Below are 20,873 nucleotides of genomic sequence, written 5' to 3'. Positions count from 1 at the left end.
AATTACAAAGAACCCTTAAATTAATATTATCTCAATATTATTATTATTATCATCCTTTTTGCTTCTTATAAAATTTATTTGTAGAACCGTATCTGTATTAAGATCTTTATCGTGATAAGATTCCTATTTATTTTCGTTACGCGTCACTTAATTAAAAAATCCTTAAAGTACATAAATCATAGTTGTCTGATTACGATAAGAATCTGTACTATATAAGTTTCTATATATTACACATAACGAAGAATAAACACGAGTTAAAATCGCTTCTAAATTTATACCTCGTGATAACCTGCCAGTTTGTGAAACGTAAACGTTCGTATTTTAGCTGCATTCCGTGACAGTGTTAAGGAAATGCTCGGATACGAGTATATATACAGTGTATAAGCGATTTCTCGCATGCTGTAGCCGTTAACGTTCAGCCATCGTGTTTATCGAGTAACTACATTTTAAGAAATAAATAATTCTTTATGCTATGGCGTGTGATTCATTTCATATGACTAGAGAATCGTGGCATTGAAAACTAGAGCTGATCTTACCACACACAGACACACACATGCGCGCGCGCACACACGCATACATACAAAAGATTCGTATCTTTATAATTGCATTTACTTAAAAAAAAAAGAAAAAAGATTTATAGCTTTTTTGTCTGTTGCAATATGTATACAAGTAATGAATTTTTCTCACAAAAATTTCGACGTGGAAAACCCGATTGGCTCTTCATGTTGTATAACGCAACAACCTATAACCAACAATTTTGGTAAGCGTTTTATTCGTAATTTGATGCGCAAAATGTACACACGCGTAGGCCTTCGAATAGATTAAAATAGGCATTCGAGATCGTTTCACTTCCTAAACGAAAGTCTAGTCAAGGAATATTTCGATATTGTATTTACATCGATAACACAGATTCTTAAACGTTCTAGCTATTCTCTTGCTATAAAATAAATCACGAGAACATCGCATCGTTAAGCGAATGAAAATATTTTATTCTGTTAAAAGTGGCGATATCACTGCACGAATAATTCAGATGCTATCTAAATGAGTGTTCACGTTATATTTAAATTCTCTATTGTTTCTTATAGAAGAATCTTGATGTAAGAGCAAGGGTGCTCTCTCTTGTCTAACTTCAGGAAGCGTAGCAAGCTCTTGAACAGGGCTTCGTTGCCATACGCTTCTAGCAGCCATTTCTTGATAGCCCCTCCTCCGAACCTGTAGTTGATAGATTATTTAATCCGACACTTAATTTTTCTATATAAATATAGTTCATATATGAATGTACATATATCAATATTGATATTTAATGTTTCTTACAAAGTATTTTATTCTAATAACGAATGACACCAGTGATTCAGCAATATTTATTTCAATCGGTCACTGGCGCCATTCAAAAATAGAGCTGGAGAACATACTTGTCTGTGATGAAGTTCATGCAGGTACAATGTAGACAGAGACATATCGGCAGCGATTAACTCCACCGGTACAGATAAATCTGTAGATAACTCGTGGCTCGATACAAAAACAGAGGCGCCTAGGGACTGATTCGAAATTCCTTGTTGCAAACCATACAGAAATCCTTTTTCATTGTGTACGGGCCCTTCAGCTTTACTTAAACCACGTTGAACGGCATGCGGCAAAATGTCTGATTTCACATTCAACAATTCATCTCCAGCGGCAGAAACCGTCGAGGTACCAGGTTGGTTCACGAACATATTACTCGTGTTTAGCCCACTGGGCTGATTTACCATTGTGCTCCGAATTATGTTCGATACTATGTCATTGTACTGAAACGATTGGACAAATTAAATTCTGCATCGTTTTGATTTCGAATAGAGATGCATTAAACACTTACAGCCGGTTCCAAGCTAGATAAACTGTTCAAGCTTGCCAAAAGGGGATTAATTTCACCGTGTATACCACCTTGCACTTCTTTCTTCACTCTTTCTCTTAAAGCTGCGACGAAATTCTCAGCGTGACTCGGTGGTTTCCACTCGGGGTTCGTTAAGGTGAAATGAATAAGGGACAATTCGGTTTTCCCGTCTTCTGCTTGCGTATATTGATCCGATACAGGAATTTGAAGTTTCTCCGGATCCATGGCGTACTGGTTAGGATCGTATCTACCAGTCTGATCTATGACAGGGCTTCGAGTCACCGTTTGCCACGTTGGATTGCCATGTTTACGCACGTCCATTTGTGCAAAACTGCAAACGTCCCCGACGCCTGTAACTTCGATTGTGAAATTACGGTAGAAGTCCACAATATCCAAAGCTCGTTGTCTCATCCGAAAGCACAGAATAAATGGTGTAAGCAGAGGGGAAATTAATTCTTCTAAGAGATGAACTGCACGATATTGAAATAGTTGTGCTACTTCTGCTCTCGTGGTTTGAGTATGAGCGTGACCTCGCCAACTATCCGGTCTGTAATGTGTATGCGCTAAGACAGCGGTTAATAGAGTCTCTGGACACCAAACTAAATTCTCATCTGGTATAAACGCCCTTGCTCCTGCGACCATAGCACCCAATATGGTCATCGTAGTCAACACGTGTTCCACCGTAAGTACGTCCTCATCGTATACGGTTAATATTAATAAAACTGCTAATATACTTCCAGCTACGAAAGCAATGTTTTTCGCGATAACAGTCATAATGGGGGATGTAAATATGCTCATGTATTTCGAAGCTGGACGGTATGCGCGATTTAGACGGGCATTCAATTCGTGATCAAGTTCGTTGAAATGACGGAGGTATAACCGGCCGTATAAAGACCACATTCTTGTACCTAAAGTTCCTGGCTCTCGCTTGATGATCTGTTGAGACAGAAATATTTTCCAATAAGATTATTCCTACGAGACGAAATATATATATCGAGCAAGAGATTTATCTTGAATCAAACCGTGTACTCACCTCGCCGTAGTTAAAAAACGAATAGAGTATCTGCCAGAGCAAAATTAACGGGCAAAGTAGAAAATTCACTACACCAACCCATAAAATATGTTTAGATAGTGCTCTTGCAAGTTCTTGTCTTTTGTTTAACTTTTTATAATCTTCCTTGAGATGCCAATTGTTTTCAAACGGAGACCATGGTCCCCCTGTGTGGAAACAATTTATATTTTTATTTTTATACATATATTATTTTTTATTAATAAATATCTAAGTATATAGAATCTTACAAAACAACAGTAGCTCCATATTGTATTTCAATCCTCTTGTCATGAAAATAATTTCTCCTATAACAGGGATTTTAAGTCGAACGGGTAACAAGGATTTATTGATCATAGCCACCATATAATTTTTAAATCTTAATATTCTATGGTATATATCTAATTCCGTAAGCTCTCTTTTGTGGATGCACATTTCCTGCTCTTTTTGCACTTCTCTGACTCGCTTTTGTACCTCGTGCCAGGTGAGATTGTCCAAATCGCAGTCTTCGATTTTCAACGCGGTATTAAAGAATAACTTTATGTCCCAAAACTGCGTGCAATGATACAAAACTTTTACTAATCGTAAAATCCAAAAAATTGCGGCTACTAAAATACAGATCCAAGTAACCAGACCCATAGATGCTACACATTCGCTCGTTGATAAAATCACATCGCTTATCGACGTTTTGTGCGATGTTTGGGGCTTGTTCCTGGAAATATATCAAACCTATTAGTCGAGTTTCTCACTTATGTTGCTATTTATCATATTGATATTGTTAGGCAAATCTCACTTGAACAATACGGAGTAATCGACGCCATGAAAGAGAAAAGTTGAAAAAGTAACTACGAAAATGAATTGTCCTAGTTCAAGTGCTTCTTGGAGTATCATACAAGCGAATCCATGTTTTTGATGATAGTGGTACATTCTTGTAAAAAAAGAATCTAGATCTTCAATATGATTCCATCTAGCTTTATTTCCTTCTGGTACTACGTGTATCATAACACCAGATTCCTGAGGTGTTTCCTCGTGTTCATCATCATCTTCTCCATCCTCTTCTTCCCCATCGTATGGCTCCATACGTTGGTAGCTGCCATCCAATACCGTCGTCATCTAGAAACGTAGTACATACAGATTTATTTTTTCAATAAATTAATTCAATTTTATAAGAAAACTAGTACATATAGAATTAATCAAAAATTTGTATTTGGTACAGAAAATACATTGATTGTAATGTATTCTCTTATGGTTTTGAGAAGATAGGAATAAAAGTAATGGATAATGGATTACTAAGTACCTAAAAGTCACAGCCTTACCGTTTTTGCTCGTCGGTTTGGCTCTACACAGGTAATGACAGTTTCTCGTTTCATTCTCACATGTCATTAAGAATAATTAACTACCGGTCAACGGTTGCTCCACAAGCATCTAAAATGTAAGCCACCCACCAAATGATTGTTAATGCGACAGAAAATGCATTTATATCGGCCTATTAGTTTCCTTATTGTATTTCATTTCTATTATTACATATATATATATAAATATCAAAAGGAACAAAGCTAGCGTACTGTTTATTTGTCTACATTTTAACAATTATACTCTTATCTGAAGATTGCATCAATGTTTCTCAATCAATTGGTCATCCTTTGTGTCAAAGAATGTGTTAACACATAAAAAATTATTTTTTAACCACTATGCTCTCATGCAATTTCTTTGCAAGTATAAGCACAAAGTGAATATTTTCCAAGATGTATCCTTAACCATTACATTTCGGTTTAAGTTCTTTGCAAGCATACGGTCGCAGTTAACATTGTGTTAAATTATTAAAATATTATTCGCGAGGTTGATGATATTGAGAAATTAAAAACGTGACGCATACATACATATGTAACAATAACAGTTTAGTTTTCTGGAGTAAGAAAAATGAAAAATTGAACGATCGGTGAACGCGCAATAGAAAACTCGATTCGTTTTTCGATAAGAGGATGCATTCGATTTTTTCAATATTTTTTTAAAATGAAATTCAAGATCCGATTTTGCGAGATTATCAATAATGTGGTTAAATTACGATGTATTGTTTGTGCATCAAGCATCGCTTTTGTCTATGCTTTTGGCTGACCTTTATTCGACGAAAATAGAAGCGTCGTAGACGCTGCAGCGAAAGCGATAGGAATGTTTGGTAACACAGCTGATCTCCATAAACAAAGCATCCTGTCGTACCTTCGTTTTTGCCGATTTTTGTCCCGCTTTCCAAATTGACACGTGTTTATTACTATCGTCTGCAAACTCATGAATCCCCACTCACATGTTGACCGGAACACGAACGATTATTTACTGCTAATTTAGATATCTAATTGTTCGAAACATTCGACCACTTCCCCGTCTGTCACCATCTTTACTGAATTTTCCTCCTATTTGTAGTCCATCTTATTCTGCTAGTCACGAACCACACGTTGATTCTAGAAGGCATTACTTACGCTATTTCCTGTTGAACAGTTGATAAAAACGATTTCTATATTAACACTTATCGATTTTGCTTTAGACTTCTTATTTAGCCATAGAATGTATCCATAGACGTTGGGGGCACAAACCAGATGTGTACTTATATTTTAATACTTACATATTAACTCTAACATATTAATCCACGCATCACACATATGCGACACATTCTAAAAGCCACTGGGATTGTTTATTTATTATTTTCTATTATTATACGTACATGTAAAAATATATATTACGTTACGTAACACGTTGAAAATTTGAAACTTGAAATGTGAACAGCGACAAATTTCAACTAAACGTCGTTTCATATGTATCGAGCTGATAGTTTAAGATTTAATGTAAATTGTATTTTCAGGTTTGGTTGTCCTTAAAACTTCTTTCAGAGAACTTACGATGCAAAGTGAAAAGTAAAAAGGGAACAGAGTGACGATATATCTGGGTTTACATATCTTTAATTGCAATATCATATTTACAGCGTATCATGGAACATTGTAATTACAGAAACATTGTCTTACGATACGACGCGAGTTGTATATCGTTCTAAAAGTGTGGAGTCGAATGCGACCACGTATCGCTTTAGCAAAGTGCATCTGACGATATCTTTCTACGAGAATCGCGTTTATTTATTAAATAAAGATAAGAAATCGCGTTATTATCTTCAATAGCGGTCGCGTGATATTCGTGCGCGCACATTCAGTGAAAATTCTCTCAGTGAAAACCGGAAACGGTTTTCATCATGTACGTACTTACATCCACCGTCTAATTCATACGTTCGCTCTATACGCATGACAAACAAAACATGTCAAATATTTTTTTCCACGACTACGTCATTATACATAATTTTCCTCAAAATTTGCGATTTACAACCAGGGGATGGTCCCTCGCCTCGTCAGCAATTTTCGAGATTGTCGTTCGATCGAGATAAACTAACGCGACAGAATTTCCCTTTTCTCCTACGAAATTCGAGCTGAAAAATGACACGAATACTGAAGATTCAGGAACGATGCGATCTTTACTATCTTAAGCCTTTTCTTCTCGAATTCTCGCGTTAATTTTCGCGATAAGAGCTTCTCTGTCGGCCTCCCCTCAGATTCGTAATTGATCGCGTTTTCAAGTGACTTTGATCCTTCTCGATTCCGACTACGACGAGGAATAGAAACGGCTCGATGGATAGATAGGATCGTTCGTTTAATTATTCACTGTTACTCCCGCGAGATGATTTGTCCAGGTCGTCGCGGCGTTATCCTGCGCCTGGGCGCCAAAAGTCCACCGAGTCCTCTGGTTTCCTCGTGTTTTGTGCTCGCTGCTGTGCTCGTTTCAGCCGATGTAGCTTCGGTCGCCTCTGTTTCGCTGGAACTGTCTGCTTCCTCGGACGCTTCCTCCTGGCTAGATTGGGCAACTGGTGCCTCGGTTACCTTGCGACGTGGTAACAATGGCGATCTTCTCGATGCTAGCGACACTGGCGCTCTGGTAGTTGTTTTTGGATGTACTTGTAGTCTGTTTCGATTTCGCAGTTTGTTCAGGGGGTTCACAGTGGTGGAACGCGTTGGCGGCGGGCTGGTCTCTGCCGGTGCCTGGAGAAAGAAATATTTTGAGCGAATGGAGAAATTGTTGATAGTTCAACGCACAAGCGTTGAAATATTTTCACGAACCGCTGTATTTTCATAGCCATAACCAACATTTTCGTGGTGTATCGTGTATCTGTTGAATTACAGACCGATGCTCGTAGCTTTTCCAACGTGCAAGAATAATTGAACATGAAATTGACTGACTGAAATTGACGGCAAGAACGATGCAAGGCATTCGTCGTACGCAACTGGCACTCGAAAGACGAGAAACAGACGCGAATTAGTGTCAAAGCATGCATGGCATGTGACATTTTGCGAAAGGGCATTTAGTGAAAGCGAAATGCGGAGAGAAGTTTGACCGAGGGACATTCAGGCGCCGTATTTACTAGCAAACATGTTTACGAACAGTGTTCACAAGGTATCTTACGATGTTCTCGCCAACAGCAGCATACAAATAAAAGCAAACCCCAACAAATGCAACCTTATTACATTCACATTGCGAAAACAGATGCCACCAAACATCCTACTGAACGGCACGCACATAACATAAACAAGACAAGTCAAATACCTAGGACTACACATAGATACACAACTCACATGGAAACAGCATATTAAATCAATAATAGACAAAATACAGACAACAAGGAGACAAATGCATTGGCTAACAAGTCGAAAATCCAAACTAAGCATAGAAAATAAATTAAAAATATACAAAACGATCATAAAACCAATCTGGACATACGGAATACCACTTTGGGGGACAGCAGCAATGAGCCATATAAACAAAATAGAGACATTACAAGCAAAAATTCTTAGAACAATAGTAAACGCCCCATGATACGTTAGAAATGAGGATATCCGGAAGGACCTGGGAATACCAACGGTCAAGGAGGAGATTAGCAGATGCGCGGAAAGGTACAGATTAAGAATAGCAACACACCCAAACCGGCTGGCTGCGGAAACGATCAACACAAGCATAGAAAGAAGACTAAAAAGGAAACACCCAGCAGATCTCACAAAGGATATAACCTAACAAACAGGAAGATGGTACCCCGCTGGGGGTAACTATCAACATGTTATGTATATTTAAGTTATAATATTTTACCAAATGTCCCACTGGACAAATTGTAAAATTACAATAAATAATAAAAAAAAAAAAAAACAGCAGCATAATCCAACGTTACAGAATACTACAGAAAATGTATAGTATCTGTCTACCAAACTGTTCAAGACACTGTATGAATATTTCCCAAATATAACATCACCGACGAGTAGTTTCGTTAATGTTCACAGAATCGGCATTGTGTACCGCTATGAAACGATAAATCTTTGCGCTTCCTTCTAGGTACAATGCTTTTTCATTTTAACTCTCCGACTGCATACACCTGGTTTTTTCCGTATTTTTCTTACATTTTTCTGTGCTATGAAAACGTAGCGATAAAAACTATTGTTTTATTTCTGTGTTTTATTATGAAACTTCAGACTATTGGAAGAGTGTTTAAGAATTTTGGGTGATCCTTCGAAACGCGGGAACCTAAAATAAAGTAGCTAAGGATTTAAACTACCGTCGTATGCAGTGGACGCCAGCAAAGAGAAGGTTGCAGACGGAGAGAGACTTAAAAACCGTCGGATGTTTCTGCTGCTGCGCTGTGTATCATCGATCGTGTGTAGGCCCCTTAAAACTCACCTCATGAGTCTCCTCTTCGGTTCCCTCTCCCGCTGGCTCATCGATAGACGATTCTTCCTCTTTATCCGCAGGCAGCGGCGTGGTAGTCGTAGTGGTCGTCGAATGACCCGGTTTGGATCTCAGATTTATCCTCGCCCCTGGTTTAATGACTGGTCTGACTCCTGTGGCCGGAAGTCGCCCACGAACAGTAGACTTTGGCGCCGTTGTAACAGATTCCTGCGCGGTTTCCTTCGCTGTTTCCGAGCGACTCGACTCTTGGCTCTCTTCGCTAGCGTTTGGAGCATTCGTGGTCGGTCTTCCACGTCGCCGATTGATGTTTAATTTATTGAAAGACGGCCTTGATATTCCTGACGGTCCATTGGAGGCGGCGGTCGACCCACCGTTCGACGTGGCTGGTGTCGTCGACGAGACGGATCTCGTGGATCCAGTGCCACGAAATCTGCTACGAGTACTGGAGGAAGGACGTTCCGCGTGCACTGAGCTGGAACTCTCTTTCTGCACTGCGTCCTCTTCCACGGACGCTTGTTTTTGTCCAGGACGGTTTCTCTTGAAACCACCGCCGTTCGAACCGTTTCCTCCGAAGCGGTTTCGTGTACGCTGCGTTGGTTCCGCCGGAGCTTCGGTGGTTGTCGTACTTCCGCCTCCGTTGGATTTGAATCTGGAGAAGGAAATAAGACGCTGTTGAATCTGAATCTAGCAAAGACAATTGTCTTCCGCTTGCGAGTGACTCGCGCACGATACCATAAACTTCACAATCTTCATTTCTATTAATATTCAAAGACGATTATATTCATATTCGACGATTTTTCCCAATGTTAATCGCAACGTTAAGGAATCAGATCGTCGTACAAAAATCCTTTGTTTAAAATCTTTTCCTACCTATTTCTGGAACCTGTAGTTCCCCCTATTCCTGGCCTCCTGAACTTTCCCCTGCCAGCAGGTGCCTGAGTAGTTGTAGTAGTAGGAGGTTCGGTCGTCGTAGTCGTAGTAGTCGTGGTGGTACTAACAGTAGTAGTTGTAGCAGCCGTAGTAGTCATCGGTTCGGTGGGTGACGCCGCAGTGGTGATCGTCGTGGGTTCCAGGGTCACCGTGGTGGCGGACATTTCCGTCACAGCTGCCAGATCGGTAGTAGCTTCCTCGTTAGAGATCGTCGATTCGTCCGACGAGGAATCGGTAGCTTCGCTGCTAGACGCGTCCACCAAATTATTTTGACCCTGTTGCACGAAAGCGTACAAGTCGAGCGCCACTTTGTCCATCGAAGACGGATACTCTGTGGTTGGATCTTCCGTGGCAGTTGAAGCGGTGCTTGCCGAGGTCGTTGAAGAGGAATCCGAGTCTTCGTATTCTTGCTTCTCCAAGGATGGTTGTTTGTCTCTGCTCTTCTCTGTTGGCGACGTTTCCTCTGTTTGCTCTTCTTTCTCTTCGCTACCGCGCGAGGATCCTCTGACTGCTTCGCCTTCGGTCTGCAAGGAAATATAATTACACAGCTGTTCCGGATACGCTCAACGGATAATTGTTATGAATTCTATCTTTAGTCATACGAGTTGTAGCATTAATATTAAAGAAAAATACATTTAAAGAAAAAGAAACAGAAATGGAACGGTGTAATAATTACTTGAGGCGACAGTGTGGTGATCGGTCTCCTCCTAGTCGTGGGAGCGGGCACGTCCTCCACCAGCTCTTCTACAGGAGCAGGTTCTTGGACCCTTTGTGGTCTGCCGCGTCCTCTAGCTGTCGCTCTCTCTTCTCCATTGTCCTCGTTCGGAGTAACACCGAGAAATCTGACGGGTCCCTTAGGCAGGACCTGAGGAAACTCCGGACCCTCCTGATGCGTTCGAAAACTGCTCGAGTCAACGAGGTCTAGACCAGGTCTAGGACGATTCCCGCGGGTTCTAGAAGGCTCCGTGGTCGCCGTGTTGTGATTCGATCGTGATCTGTTGTCGTACGAGTTTGTAGCTATATTTATTACTCGAATAGCAGCGCGAAGGAAAAATGGAAAGGAAAAGGACGATGGTTAAGGTTTTGCACGAAACACGCACCTGGGTGGAAATCTAGTGTTCGTTGGTAACCTTTCTTCGGAGACGTCTTCCGCGTCGACCAATTGCCTGCCTCTGTTGTTATTGCGATTCGGTATCACTTCGTTGCTGGCAGGTTCCACCGTGCTGGACCTTTCCACGTTACTGTACTTGCTCCTGTTGGCGGAGGATCCTCCGCGCCTAGGCGCGGACGTAGTTCTAGAAGGAACGTCGTAAGAATTGGTGACAGCAGAGTCCGCTGTACCCGCCTTGTTCTCGTCCTCCTCGTCATAGTAATAGTATACGTACTCGTATTCGTAGTCCTTTCCGTTCGGTCCTTTCTTTACCTGTTGTAGTCACAGATCTACGTTAATTCTGGCTAGATATTAGGTTGTCCGAAAAGTTTCTTTCGTTTTACAAGGTGATAATAGATGAACAACAATTTCTGTTTTATATTATTTTATTGAATGATAGGTATGATCCATTTCGGTATATTTCTATTATTATGTTCGCGCATAATTCAATAAACTAATATGTGGCGGCAACAATGTATATCGCCGAAGCGAAGTGCCTAATGAGTCATCAATATTCCAACGGTCCTCCCGCCGAATGTTCGAGAAGAAGGCGCGCGTGGCAACGGTCGCGGAAGCCTAACAAACGCGTGGATAGTGGGGATATCGAGGGGCGACAAAAAGAAAAGAATCGAATCTGATCGACAGTTAGGTTCGAACCAGGAAGCGATAAAGTGGAGTTGTAACCGGGCAGCGAGATTGACTAGCGAAACCGAGAGCGATACGCGACGCGATCAAAAGAAGACACTTGTTAATAAATATATTGTCGACCTAGACATCGCGTGATTATTTAACGCACTACACCCAATATCACCTCAGATACAAAACAAAAAACATCGTGTGTCTATTATCTTCTTTTATTATAAAACGAAAGAAACTTTTCGGACAACCTAAACGTGAAAAGGATAGAGGAGTTTCTTCGACCTATGACTTTTATCGGTTGACTAGCGCGTGAAATAACCGGCTACTGGACGTAAGAACGCGTTAAGATGGAGAGGAATTATCACCTGGATACGCGAATTCGTTCCAGCGGGCACTAAACTGACGTCGCTGAAGTCGCCAAAGTTGCGTTCGTGGAACGACGTTTCTTTACCATCGTCACGGATGATGTTCACCGGGACGAAATCGAAAGCACGCGCCTCGCGTGGCGTCGTGAGAACCGGCATCATGGTAGTCGGATACTCGTCGCTGAAAATCAACGAAATTCGATGATCAAATTTATGCAGACTCAACTTTAACATTTCGAACCACTGCTACGGCTTTCATATATTTATCGAAGTTTTTTACGATAATTGTTCAAGTATGTCGGCGAATCGGTGTAATTGTAACGTTGAAAGAGGAAATGTATTTACCTGACGTGCACTCCAGGAATGACCGAGTCTTTGTTACTCTGTAGCCGCGATCTGTGCGTATCCGATCTCCGGATACCATCTTCTTGGAGGACTCCGGTGTCGCCGAAGTTTTCCAATTCGACGCGAACCTGCCGTTTCGCGTTGTTACCGTTAGTCGCTTTGTCTTCGTCGACGAAATCGAAACGTCTGACTGGATCCAGATCGCCCGGCTTCTTATCGAAACTCTCGAACTTTGGTATAACCTTCTTCGCGTGTTTCCCGTGCTTCGAGATCGTTTTTCTTTCCACGTCGACCACGTCGTCGTCGTCCTCGTCGTAATCCGACGGCCGTGCGATGTTCTCCGGCACTTTGTGCGACGTTACGAATTCTACCAACGTTAGGAAAAGAAAGCAACGTGAAAGATGTTGCTCGAATAACTGAACGCGGTAGAAAATAAGAAAAGACGTATTACCTTCGATGGACACTGCTTTACTTCGAGGTCCATTGTCTGCCAGTGTATTTGCGATGGTACAGGATATCCTGAATTAACAACAATTCCGCTTTTATTACCATTGTGAATTCGTTTGCTTAACCCCTGAAGACTATCGTGAAAGTTGCCTTACGAAAGTGTTCGAATGCTTAATTGCTAATTAATAAAAAAAAAATAATTCTAAAGCAGGTAGCTAGCAAATTAATTTGGTAGCGTGCAATGGGTTAAGATCGTAGCGAAATCAAACGCATTATCTCCGAGAAACCCGTACAGATTCTACCACGAGACAACACTCGGTATGGTGAAAGTTCGTGCCTGGCCGGTGAGCTGGAAGCTGCAACCAACTTGGCTTGTCCTTTTTCAACTCGTACTCGATCTCTAAAACTGCCGATAAGCTCCCTTAGACTTAAAGTTCAACCGCAAACTTATCAGTTTTATCAATTTAATCGCGAGAAAATGCACGGTTGACGGTTCGTTTGTGTCCATAATTTCATTCATCGCAAATAGGTGACACGATAAATGATAGCAAATGCCGAGTTTAATTTAAAAAAATAGTAAATGTATAGCGTTTGTAACATCTTAATCCAGTTTTCTTCTTTTTTCATTTCTTTTTGTTTAAACAATTATACGAAACTACGTATTCCGAGATTATTTCTCGGTACAATTGGACTTTATCCAATAAATTATCCAATAAATTGCAATTATTCTTTCATTATATTTCCCAATGAACAATAAAACTAAATAAAATAAAACTAAATAAAATGCTAAACGACGTTGGATAGAGAAACTCGATTGTCTAATTTTTTAATTTAAAAAGGATGAGCTACTCTAAACTTTCACCTATGATGACCTTCGAAAGTTGGGGAAAAAAGCAATTGTACGCGTGAATTAATGATTCGTGAGAAAATATTGCCAACGAATGCGAAATGATGGGAGAAACCATTTTGGTAGTCGATTTTGATACGCGAAAGGATGGATTTTTCTGACGCGCGAATAATTTAATTGAAAGAAAAAGTCAAGGTCGTCTAGTAGCGTGGCTGAGAATACGAGCGCGACCTCGTCCTCCTTTGGCTCAAGGTTGTTTGCACGGATTCACGCAAAGGTCCGAAAATTTCATACGATCGACATCCATCGATCCGCTTATCGTTAGACGATCTTGTCGCTGATCGAACTAGAAGCAAATTTGTAAAAGCGTCGATGCGAAAGGGTAATTTGATGATGTACATACGTCGGCCGATTTGGCGAGACGAGACGAGAATCCCACGAGAAGAGGGAGAAAAAAGAAAAAGAAAAGATGGAGCAGCTACAAGGAAACGAGTTATCCGCAAGGTCGATCGGTTACGATCGATTACCTCTGTCGATGAAGGAGAGCTGCTACTGTAAAATTAACCCTCTGACAGTGTAATGAAGCAACAGATTTTTACGTACAGTCAGCCAGAAAAATCCACACCTTACTCTGATTATTCGTGCAACAATTTATCTCGATGAACATTTTATCGGATCGCTTGATCGTAGAAGATTTGCTCGGATAAAAAGTGTATTTATTGGTTTGGCAACTAAGCGATTGCGGATTTTGTCAATACCACCTAATGACAAAATCCGCAGTCACTTAGTTGCCAACCCAATATTACGACGAACGAAACGCCAGAAATATTTCTCCGGACGCGAAATACATTTGCAAGTTTGTTTTACGCGTGCAATTGTAATATCCGGTTTTACAATGAACTTTTACTTGGCATCCGAAAGTTTATCGCTCTCCGGCAAAGTAATTGTTTTAGCAGATTAATAATGCGAAGAATACGTGGTTTGCAGTTCTCGTTAAACAAAAAGAATAATAGTCGTGCGAAATATTCGAGATCCTTTTCCATTGTATGCGCTTCGGCGTGTTTCCGTTCGATAGAAAGTCGATGGCTTCGAACAGTTGTACCGCGACATTTGCGAACACGATCGAAAGCAACGATATATGTATATCCTGTCTCTTGCGTGTACGATCGATCGATCGATCGAACGCTGATCCTACCTGTAGATATATAAATATTATCGTAATTGTACAAATTGTTGTCGGAAAAATCAGATTTTCATTTTCCCCTGGTTACCGATTTATCGATTTAAACACTTTCATTTTACCAAGCGAGAGCCTGGCGGAAAAAAATCTCCTATCTACTTGCATCATCTTCATAGTGGATTTATCGAGATCTAATTAAATCAGATTTACAAGAAGACGGTATGCGGACTATGAAGAAACAGAGAAGATGTTAAGACGAAGTTTTACGAGAGAGATGGTAAGGTTGAGCTGGAGACGCAAGCACAGCGATAGAATTTAGCGTGTTTCCATATGGAGAAAGCTGTCTCGCTCACAAGCCACTATCTACGTAAGCATACAACGTGTATACGCGGTATCTGCAGTGGCACGAGACACTCGCGTTACGTAACTCACAACATTACCGCGAAAGCCTATTTGAAAATCGGCAAATATTTTTTGTCCCACTGGTGCAACGTAATTTTATGAATCGCGCGTTAAACAGCTTTGCAAACGTTCGAGGATGTAATCGAGAGAACTTTCTATTTAACCTGTTTTCCACTGTTGCGCAAATCGCATGGAGATGTTGGAGCAACGAGAAGGAAAAAAGATTTCCCTGTATATTTTGTACGATTTTTAATTAATTCGATTCGATAATTAATTTTTCTTCCATTGAGATTCGTCGACCAGGTTGCAAGAAAAATTTCGTTCTCGTCGATTTCATAGAATTCAGAAATTCTCGTCGCATTGAATTTTTACATTCGTCGATACTTTTCCCACGAATACAGACGCTGCAACGACAGTCGAATCGGCTGTTAGCACGAAATTCTACCTTCCTCTTGCCATGAAAATTTCTCCACATACGCGAGATGTACTCGTTCTTCAGCAAAATTTCCGAGATATGCCGGAAAAGGGAAACACGACCAACTGAAACAGCCGAGAGAACAAAGCCACGCGGACTGTTTTTTTCCAGACTACGTTACCGGTTAATCACCATTCTCGGCAGACGTCGTTAGCAGCGCGGACGAAAACTTGCCGAAAATGAAAACAGCAGCGCGATAATGTCACTGCGCCCCATTAGCCGCGCTTTCGAGCGCGACGGCTTGTGAAATAATTTCCAATGCTGCACCGTGTCGATCCGTGATTTACCATCGCCGTCGACTTCTCCATAAAAACATATTCCTTCGAACGTTAAAGTTCAAGGATGTTCAAAGTCGAAGAAACACGATATACAATTGTACTTACAAAAGAGCGAATTTGATCCACATGTTGACTTATTCTGCACTTCTTCTTGCTCTCGCTAGTTCCTCGACGATGTAAAGTAGAAGATGTGGTGGTGCACGCTGGTCGAGCAACCTTCGAAACTTCGCACCAGCGAATACTATCGTAACGGAAGAAACGACCGTAGAATACTGGCAACACGTTTTGTCACCGGACACTCGCGATCATCGTTGCCCTTTCTTCTCGACGACACTCGTCTTCCAGCTGCGACGATCCGAGAAACGGGTCGTGTCTCTCCGACGAACGCCACGACCTGTACCTTCGATATGTTTCACGCGTTCTCTCTCTCTCTCTCACTCTCTCTCTCTTTCACTCTCTCTCTCTCTTTCTATCTCCCTCTTTTTAACCCGACGTGACACGCAGAGGACTCTCCGACTATGTTGCACGAAACTACGAGAAGAGAGACACGGATATGGAAAAGGAGAGAAAGAGAAGCGGAAAAAGACCACCGGTGTGTGTATATATAAAAGTAAGAGGTAGTCGAAGGACGTGGTGAGGGTATGAGAACGGCGGCGAATGCAGGCCTCTACTTATACGCCACCCACCACGGCCACCTGGAGTACACCCCACCAGCCCATGAAAACTGGACACCACGTAGTCGAACTCGACTCGATGTACGCCACTCGAGAACGAGACTCAACAGATCCTGACTATTTGGTTGGTTACTCACTGGAATCGCGGCGAGCGAGTTAGCTGCTGGTTTACCTAGTTAACCGTCTATTCTGCCGCAGAACTCTCAGTTTTATTCTCAGACAGATCCAGTTTGCTTTGTATCGTATCATTCGTCCTCCGTCATCTTACATCTACCGTTTCCACGTTTATGTGAATCTTTGTGTTTCTCTGTTCTTTCTCTTTCCTTTTTCACCTCCTTGTTTATATCGATCTTTGCTTTTTTACCATCGTAAAGATCGGTCGACCTCTTCTTCGTCTTCTTTTTGTTTTTTTTTTTTGCTTCTCTCGACGACCTTTGCAAAGATCATCGGACTTGTTCGTTTTCTCTTTCGTTCGCGACGGAGATTCGTTTTCTCGGGTGTTGGAGGAATCGCGGGAATTCCAAGGAGGTGTCGACTCGGTTTTTGTTCGGCGTAACCGCTTTCACGAATCGCGTGAATCATATGGCGGTGTTGAAAGGCACTGCTCGCGGCAGACGAGCGAAGATTATCGAACACAGACGCAGCTAGAACGTTGACAAAGTGAAAATGCTCGGTCTTCCTCCCAGCAACCGGCTGCTTTTCTTTCGCCTCGCTTCGAAGATTCCACGTTTCAAGGATTCAACTAGCATCGCTCTTACTTTCATCGTGTACCGCTACCTGTATCTATAGTATCTTCGTGGTTTGTTGCGCGAAATTTTCCGCCTTTTCCATCGAACGAAAGGTCGACAAGGATTAGTCGATCGCGTTTCCAGAGCTTCGCGATCGGTATCGTAGGTGTCAAGGCCCGGTAGAGCCTGCGAGTTCCGTAATCCTACACATACAAAGTATCGAGGCACAGCGACGAGAACCAGAAGGTAGGTGCCGCGTTAAAGGTCTTTACGTCTCGTTGCGCAAGAAGAATGTCGATCCATTAGGACCAGGCCAGGCCAGGCCATGCCACGATAATCCGCGATCAACTATACCCAACATTCGCATTGACATCGTTTCTTTATCATCTTTCTTCCCCCCACCCCTCTTCGATTACGTTTCTAATCATTCTTCTACGTAAACTCGTCACTCGAATCCTGCACGAAACTTTGCAACGCTGTTGTAGACTATTTGAAGGTATTAGAAATTTCAATAATCGATAAATCCGTAGTAGACGAATAACATGGGCAACCTTGCCGCTTGAGACCATTTTAGACACCTGGATCAAGGTTGGAATGTACACGTTGGATCGTTTAACGGTGTGTTGCGAAAGAGATTGGAATCGAAAGTGGAGGTTTGGTGTCTGTTGGAGGAGGATGGGATAAGATTAGACTGAAAGTCGGATATTTGGATATTTGAATGTGTTTGATCACTCGCTTCTCTCCCATCCGATGTAATTGAAAGTTAAACGATGCGTTTATTACGTGTAGCGTGATTACGTGTTGTAACGTAGATGCACGGGGAATCTAACTATATATAAACAAATAAAGAGGTAAATAAAGGCCGTGGTTGATACACGAAGCGACAGAAACTGCTACGAATATGTATAGCTACGAGACTTTCTCTCGACAAGGAGAGCACTCGTGCGCGCCCCTTTACCAAGCAAGCACGCGAAGCGACAGAGAACAATGTCTTCTCTCGTGCGTTATTACACTACAATGCGACCCAACCCGAGTCAAGTTAGGCTTGTTCCTCGATCGAGGCTAGCGAATACGACTTGTGCAAGTAAAGTCAAACGGCAGTTACGAATTCGCCTGGTCGTATATGGATGATGGATGAATTAGCCACGCTCGATTACCATTCAAACTGGCGCTTACTATATCCGCTGCACCTCGGACCTTCTGCGTACAAATCGAAGGCTAAATACGGTCGGCCATTGACTGTACGCGCCCGTGAACACAGGTGCGTCGTATACCAGAAATTACGACCGGCATTCTCCGGCCAGAAGGACGCTCTCTCGTTTCAACCGAGCTATTACCTTCGTTCTTGCCTTCGTTTTTTTTTCTTTCCCCAACTCGCGATCATCGCCAGCAGCGTTTTGCAAGGATATTCGTATTTTACTCGAATCTCTGCTACGCAAAACGCTTGCAAAATGAATCAAGCAGCAGCGGATGCAACTCTGTATGACGCATCTTGCAAACAGCTTTACGTAGGCATGCTTTTTGCACGAAAGAATGTTGGCGTAGGCAGATAGTAACCGTGATCCTGTTGTATGACACGTTTCTCTATGGTTCGCCTGACGTTCAAAGCGAACGATCGGATAGTCGAATCTGCAAGCAAGAAGCCACATCTTCGTACAGGTTTCGTCTTGCGGAACGCATCGAGTAAGAGAAGCTGAAGAAGTTAATACGAGGTGGTCTTGGATGTAAGTGTCCAATGAATACTCTCGGTATTCAACAAAAAAAGTTTATTAAACAGTCAACAGTCAACAGTCAACAGTCAACAGTCAACAGTCAACAGTCAACAGTCAACAGTCAACAGTCAACAGTCAACAGTCAACAGTCAACAGTCAACAGTCAACAGTCAACAGTCAACAGTCAACAGTCAACAGTCAACAGTCAACAGTCACGCTTTTTGAATGTGTTTGCTTTGCTGTTACGCTAGACCCTTTGCACGTTGCTGTTCGAAACGGAATGAATCTTTTGTTCAAAACCGAACGGATTCTTTTCTTTGTTGCCCCTCGATATCCCCACTACGCACGCGTTCGTTAGACGTCTTCTTCCAAATATTCGGAGAAAGGACCGTAGGGATATCGATGGTATATCGGGTATGTCGGCCTTACGCTTTGATGGTAAGCGCCTTGTGTCGCGAAGCCCTCGGAAAGTTCCGTCGTCGAGTGCCGCCTCTTATTAAGAGGATGGGTATTTTTCAAATTTTTTGTTGGAAGCTCGAACAACGGTATCGACAGGATATTCAGGTTGACCGTGAAATTTATCGATGAAATCACGACGGTTCGTACGAGATACATACGCGGCATAACGTATCGATGCACGCGTGTACGGGATACTCGCGAACGACTCGAGAACCTTGACTGCACTTTCGCGGAACTCGGCCTGCATTTCAATGGACCTTCGCGATTCGCGCGATTTCTCGATACACTTTCGAGAGACGTTTGTTCGTGGAATTTTTTCAAAAGTTATCTATAGAGAAATTTCCTCAATAACGTTGCAAAGTTCCAGAGGACATCGAGGTTGTTGTATACTATTCGCTCGTCTTCTGCACGTGAATCGACGTTGAAATACGAGTTTCCAAGGAAATTCTGAACACGGATGATGCTTTAACGCTAAGAGCCCACGCCTTTTCGATCGGCGATTTACAACGTGGCGATGCCGGATTCACTTTCTCCGTGTTCGCGTTCTAGGTAGCATATGTAACTACAAAGTTCGTGAACACGAGCGTGGCTCATCGAACGCCGCACCTCGTGCGTCATCCTAATCGAAATTAAGTTGGATGACAAGCCAAGATCGAAAGCGCACCGTGTGCACGGTACGGTGGAAGAACGCGATTGCAGAAATCGAATTTACGTTGGTTCAAGTTTGCCACTGGCTCGTTATAGCGGTGAGCAACTATTTCGAAATTCTACTCGTTTAGGTATGACGCGGACGACCGATCTTTTCTCCAGTTTTCGCCATAGGTTCGCGATGTTGGGATAGCAAACAAACTGCGATGCTTGCGTTCCTTGCACGGTGTAACGTTGTAGCAACCTACCTGAAGACAAATTCAATTTCTCGGCGCGGAGACAACGCCGTGTCCCAACATCGATGTAAATTATTTTAGAAATAAATCGACGCTCTTTCAATTTTATTACATCGCGATATCCTGCAACGCAAAGAAACAACACGTACGTCGTTACGCTCTTGAAAAAGAGTGTGTCCGAAGCGAGAAGAAGGCGCCGATACATTTCGTTTCTACTTGGGATTTGCTTTTACAAAATTCACTTTCTCTGGTCACGGGTGTGTCCGACGCTTCGAGTATAGCCAGGATGTGGTCGAGATCGAGGATATTGGCGATTCTTGCTCGATGTCTACGATACCGTTTCGTATTATCTACGGTTGCTGATCAGAGCTTCGATACAGCTCGTGCCTTCTCTCAAAATGTGACGCGTGTTTACCATCAGCAGCTGTATCCTAGAGAAATGAAATTTCTTCTTGCGATTCTAATTCCATATCCGAATACTATGCTCTGTCTCGATGGTAATAGCAGATGGACGCGATGGATGCGATCCGATTGGCCATTGCATCGGTGAGAATGCAGGGTATCGAAGTGAAATCTGCAAGTTGCAAAACATCCTCTCGACGTAAGGTCGAACACGACCAGCCCGTTCAATGTTAAGGACAGCCAAGAACCGGAATCTAAGACACGTGTGAATATCG

General features: G+C 42.2%; 2 protein-coding genes across 8 annotated transcripts; both read right to left on the bottom strand.

Moving 5' to 3' along the window:
• Window positions 1–20: 20 nt before the first annotated feature.
• LOC122576739 (autophagy-related protein 9A) lies at window positions 21–5,332 on the bottom strand. Of its 6 annotated transcripts, none has more exons than XM_043747458.1 (8): window positions 5,035–5,332; window positions 4,235–4,343; window positions 3,712–4,031; window positions 3,170–3,630; window positions 2,904–3,088; window positions 1,853–2,806; window positions 1,413–1,784; window positions 21–1,212 (listed from the first exon to the last, which is right to left on the bottom strand). In XM_043747458.1, the coding sequence occupies exons 2-8, from the start codon at window positions 4,286–4,288 to the stop codon at window positions 1,027–1,029; spliced, it is 2,532 nt and encodes an 843-aa protein (XP_043603393.1). In that variant the 5' UTR covers window positions 4,289–4,343; window positions 5,035–5,332; the 3' UTR covers window positions 21–1,026. The 6 variants fall into 6 exon arrangements, with proteins under 6 accessions (XP_043603393.1, XP_043603394.1, XP_043603388.1 ...); XM_043747459.1 differs by having other exon boundaries at window positions 5,136–5,332; XM_043747453.1 differs by lacking the exon at window positions 5,035–5,332 and adding an exon at window positions 4,799–4,933.
• Window positions 5,333–5,858: 526 nt separating this feature from the next.
• On the bottom strand, window positions 5,859–16,357 carry LOC122576275 (mucin-5AC). Of its 2 annotated transcripts, XM_043746330.1 has the most exons (9): window positions 15,845–16,357; window positions 12,562–12,629; window positions 12,111–12,477; window positions 11,766–11,946; window positions 10,712–11,034; window positions 10,288–10,606; window positions 9,552–10,135; window positions 8,673–9,330; window positions 5,859–6,991 (listed from the first exon to the last, which is right to left on the bottom strand). In XM_043746330.1, the coding sequence occupies exons 1-9, from the start codon at window positions 15,865–15,867 to the stop codon at window positions 6,620–6,622; spliced, it is 2,895 nt and encodes a 964-aa protein (XP_043602265.1). In that variant the 5' UTR covers window positions 15,868–16,357; the 3' UTR covers window positions 5,859–6,619. The 2 variants fall into 2 exon arrangements, with proteins under 2 accessions (XP_043602265.1, XP_043602264.1); XM_043746329.1 differs by having other exon boundaries at window positions 12,111–12,629.
• Between the last annotated feature and the right edge of the window lie 4,516 nt (window positions 16,358–20,873).

This window comes from Bombus pyrosoma, linkage group LG16, assembly GCF_014825855.1.
Source record: "Bombus pyrosoma isolate SC7728 linkage group LG16, ASM1482585v1, whole genome shotgun sequence".
NCBI lineage: Eukaryota > Metazoa > Arthropoda > Insecta > Hymenoptera > Apidae > Bombus > Bombus pyrosoma.
This window is presented reverse-complemented; position numbering and strand designations above follow the sequence as displayed.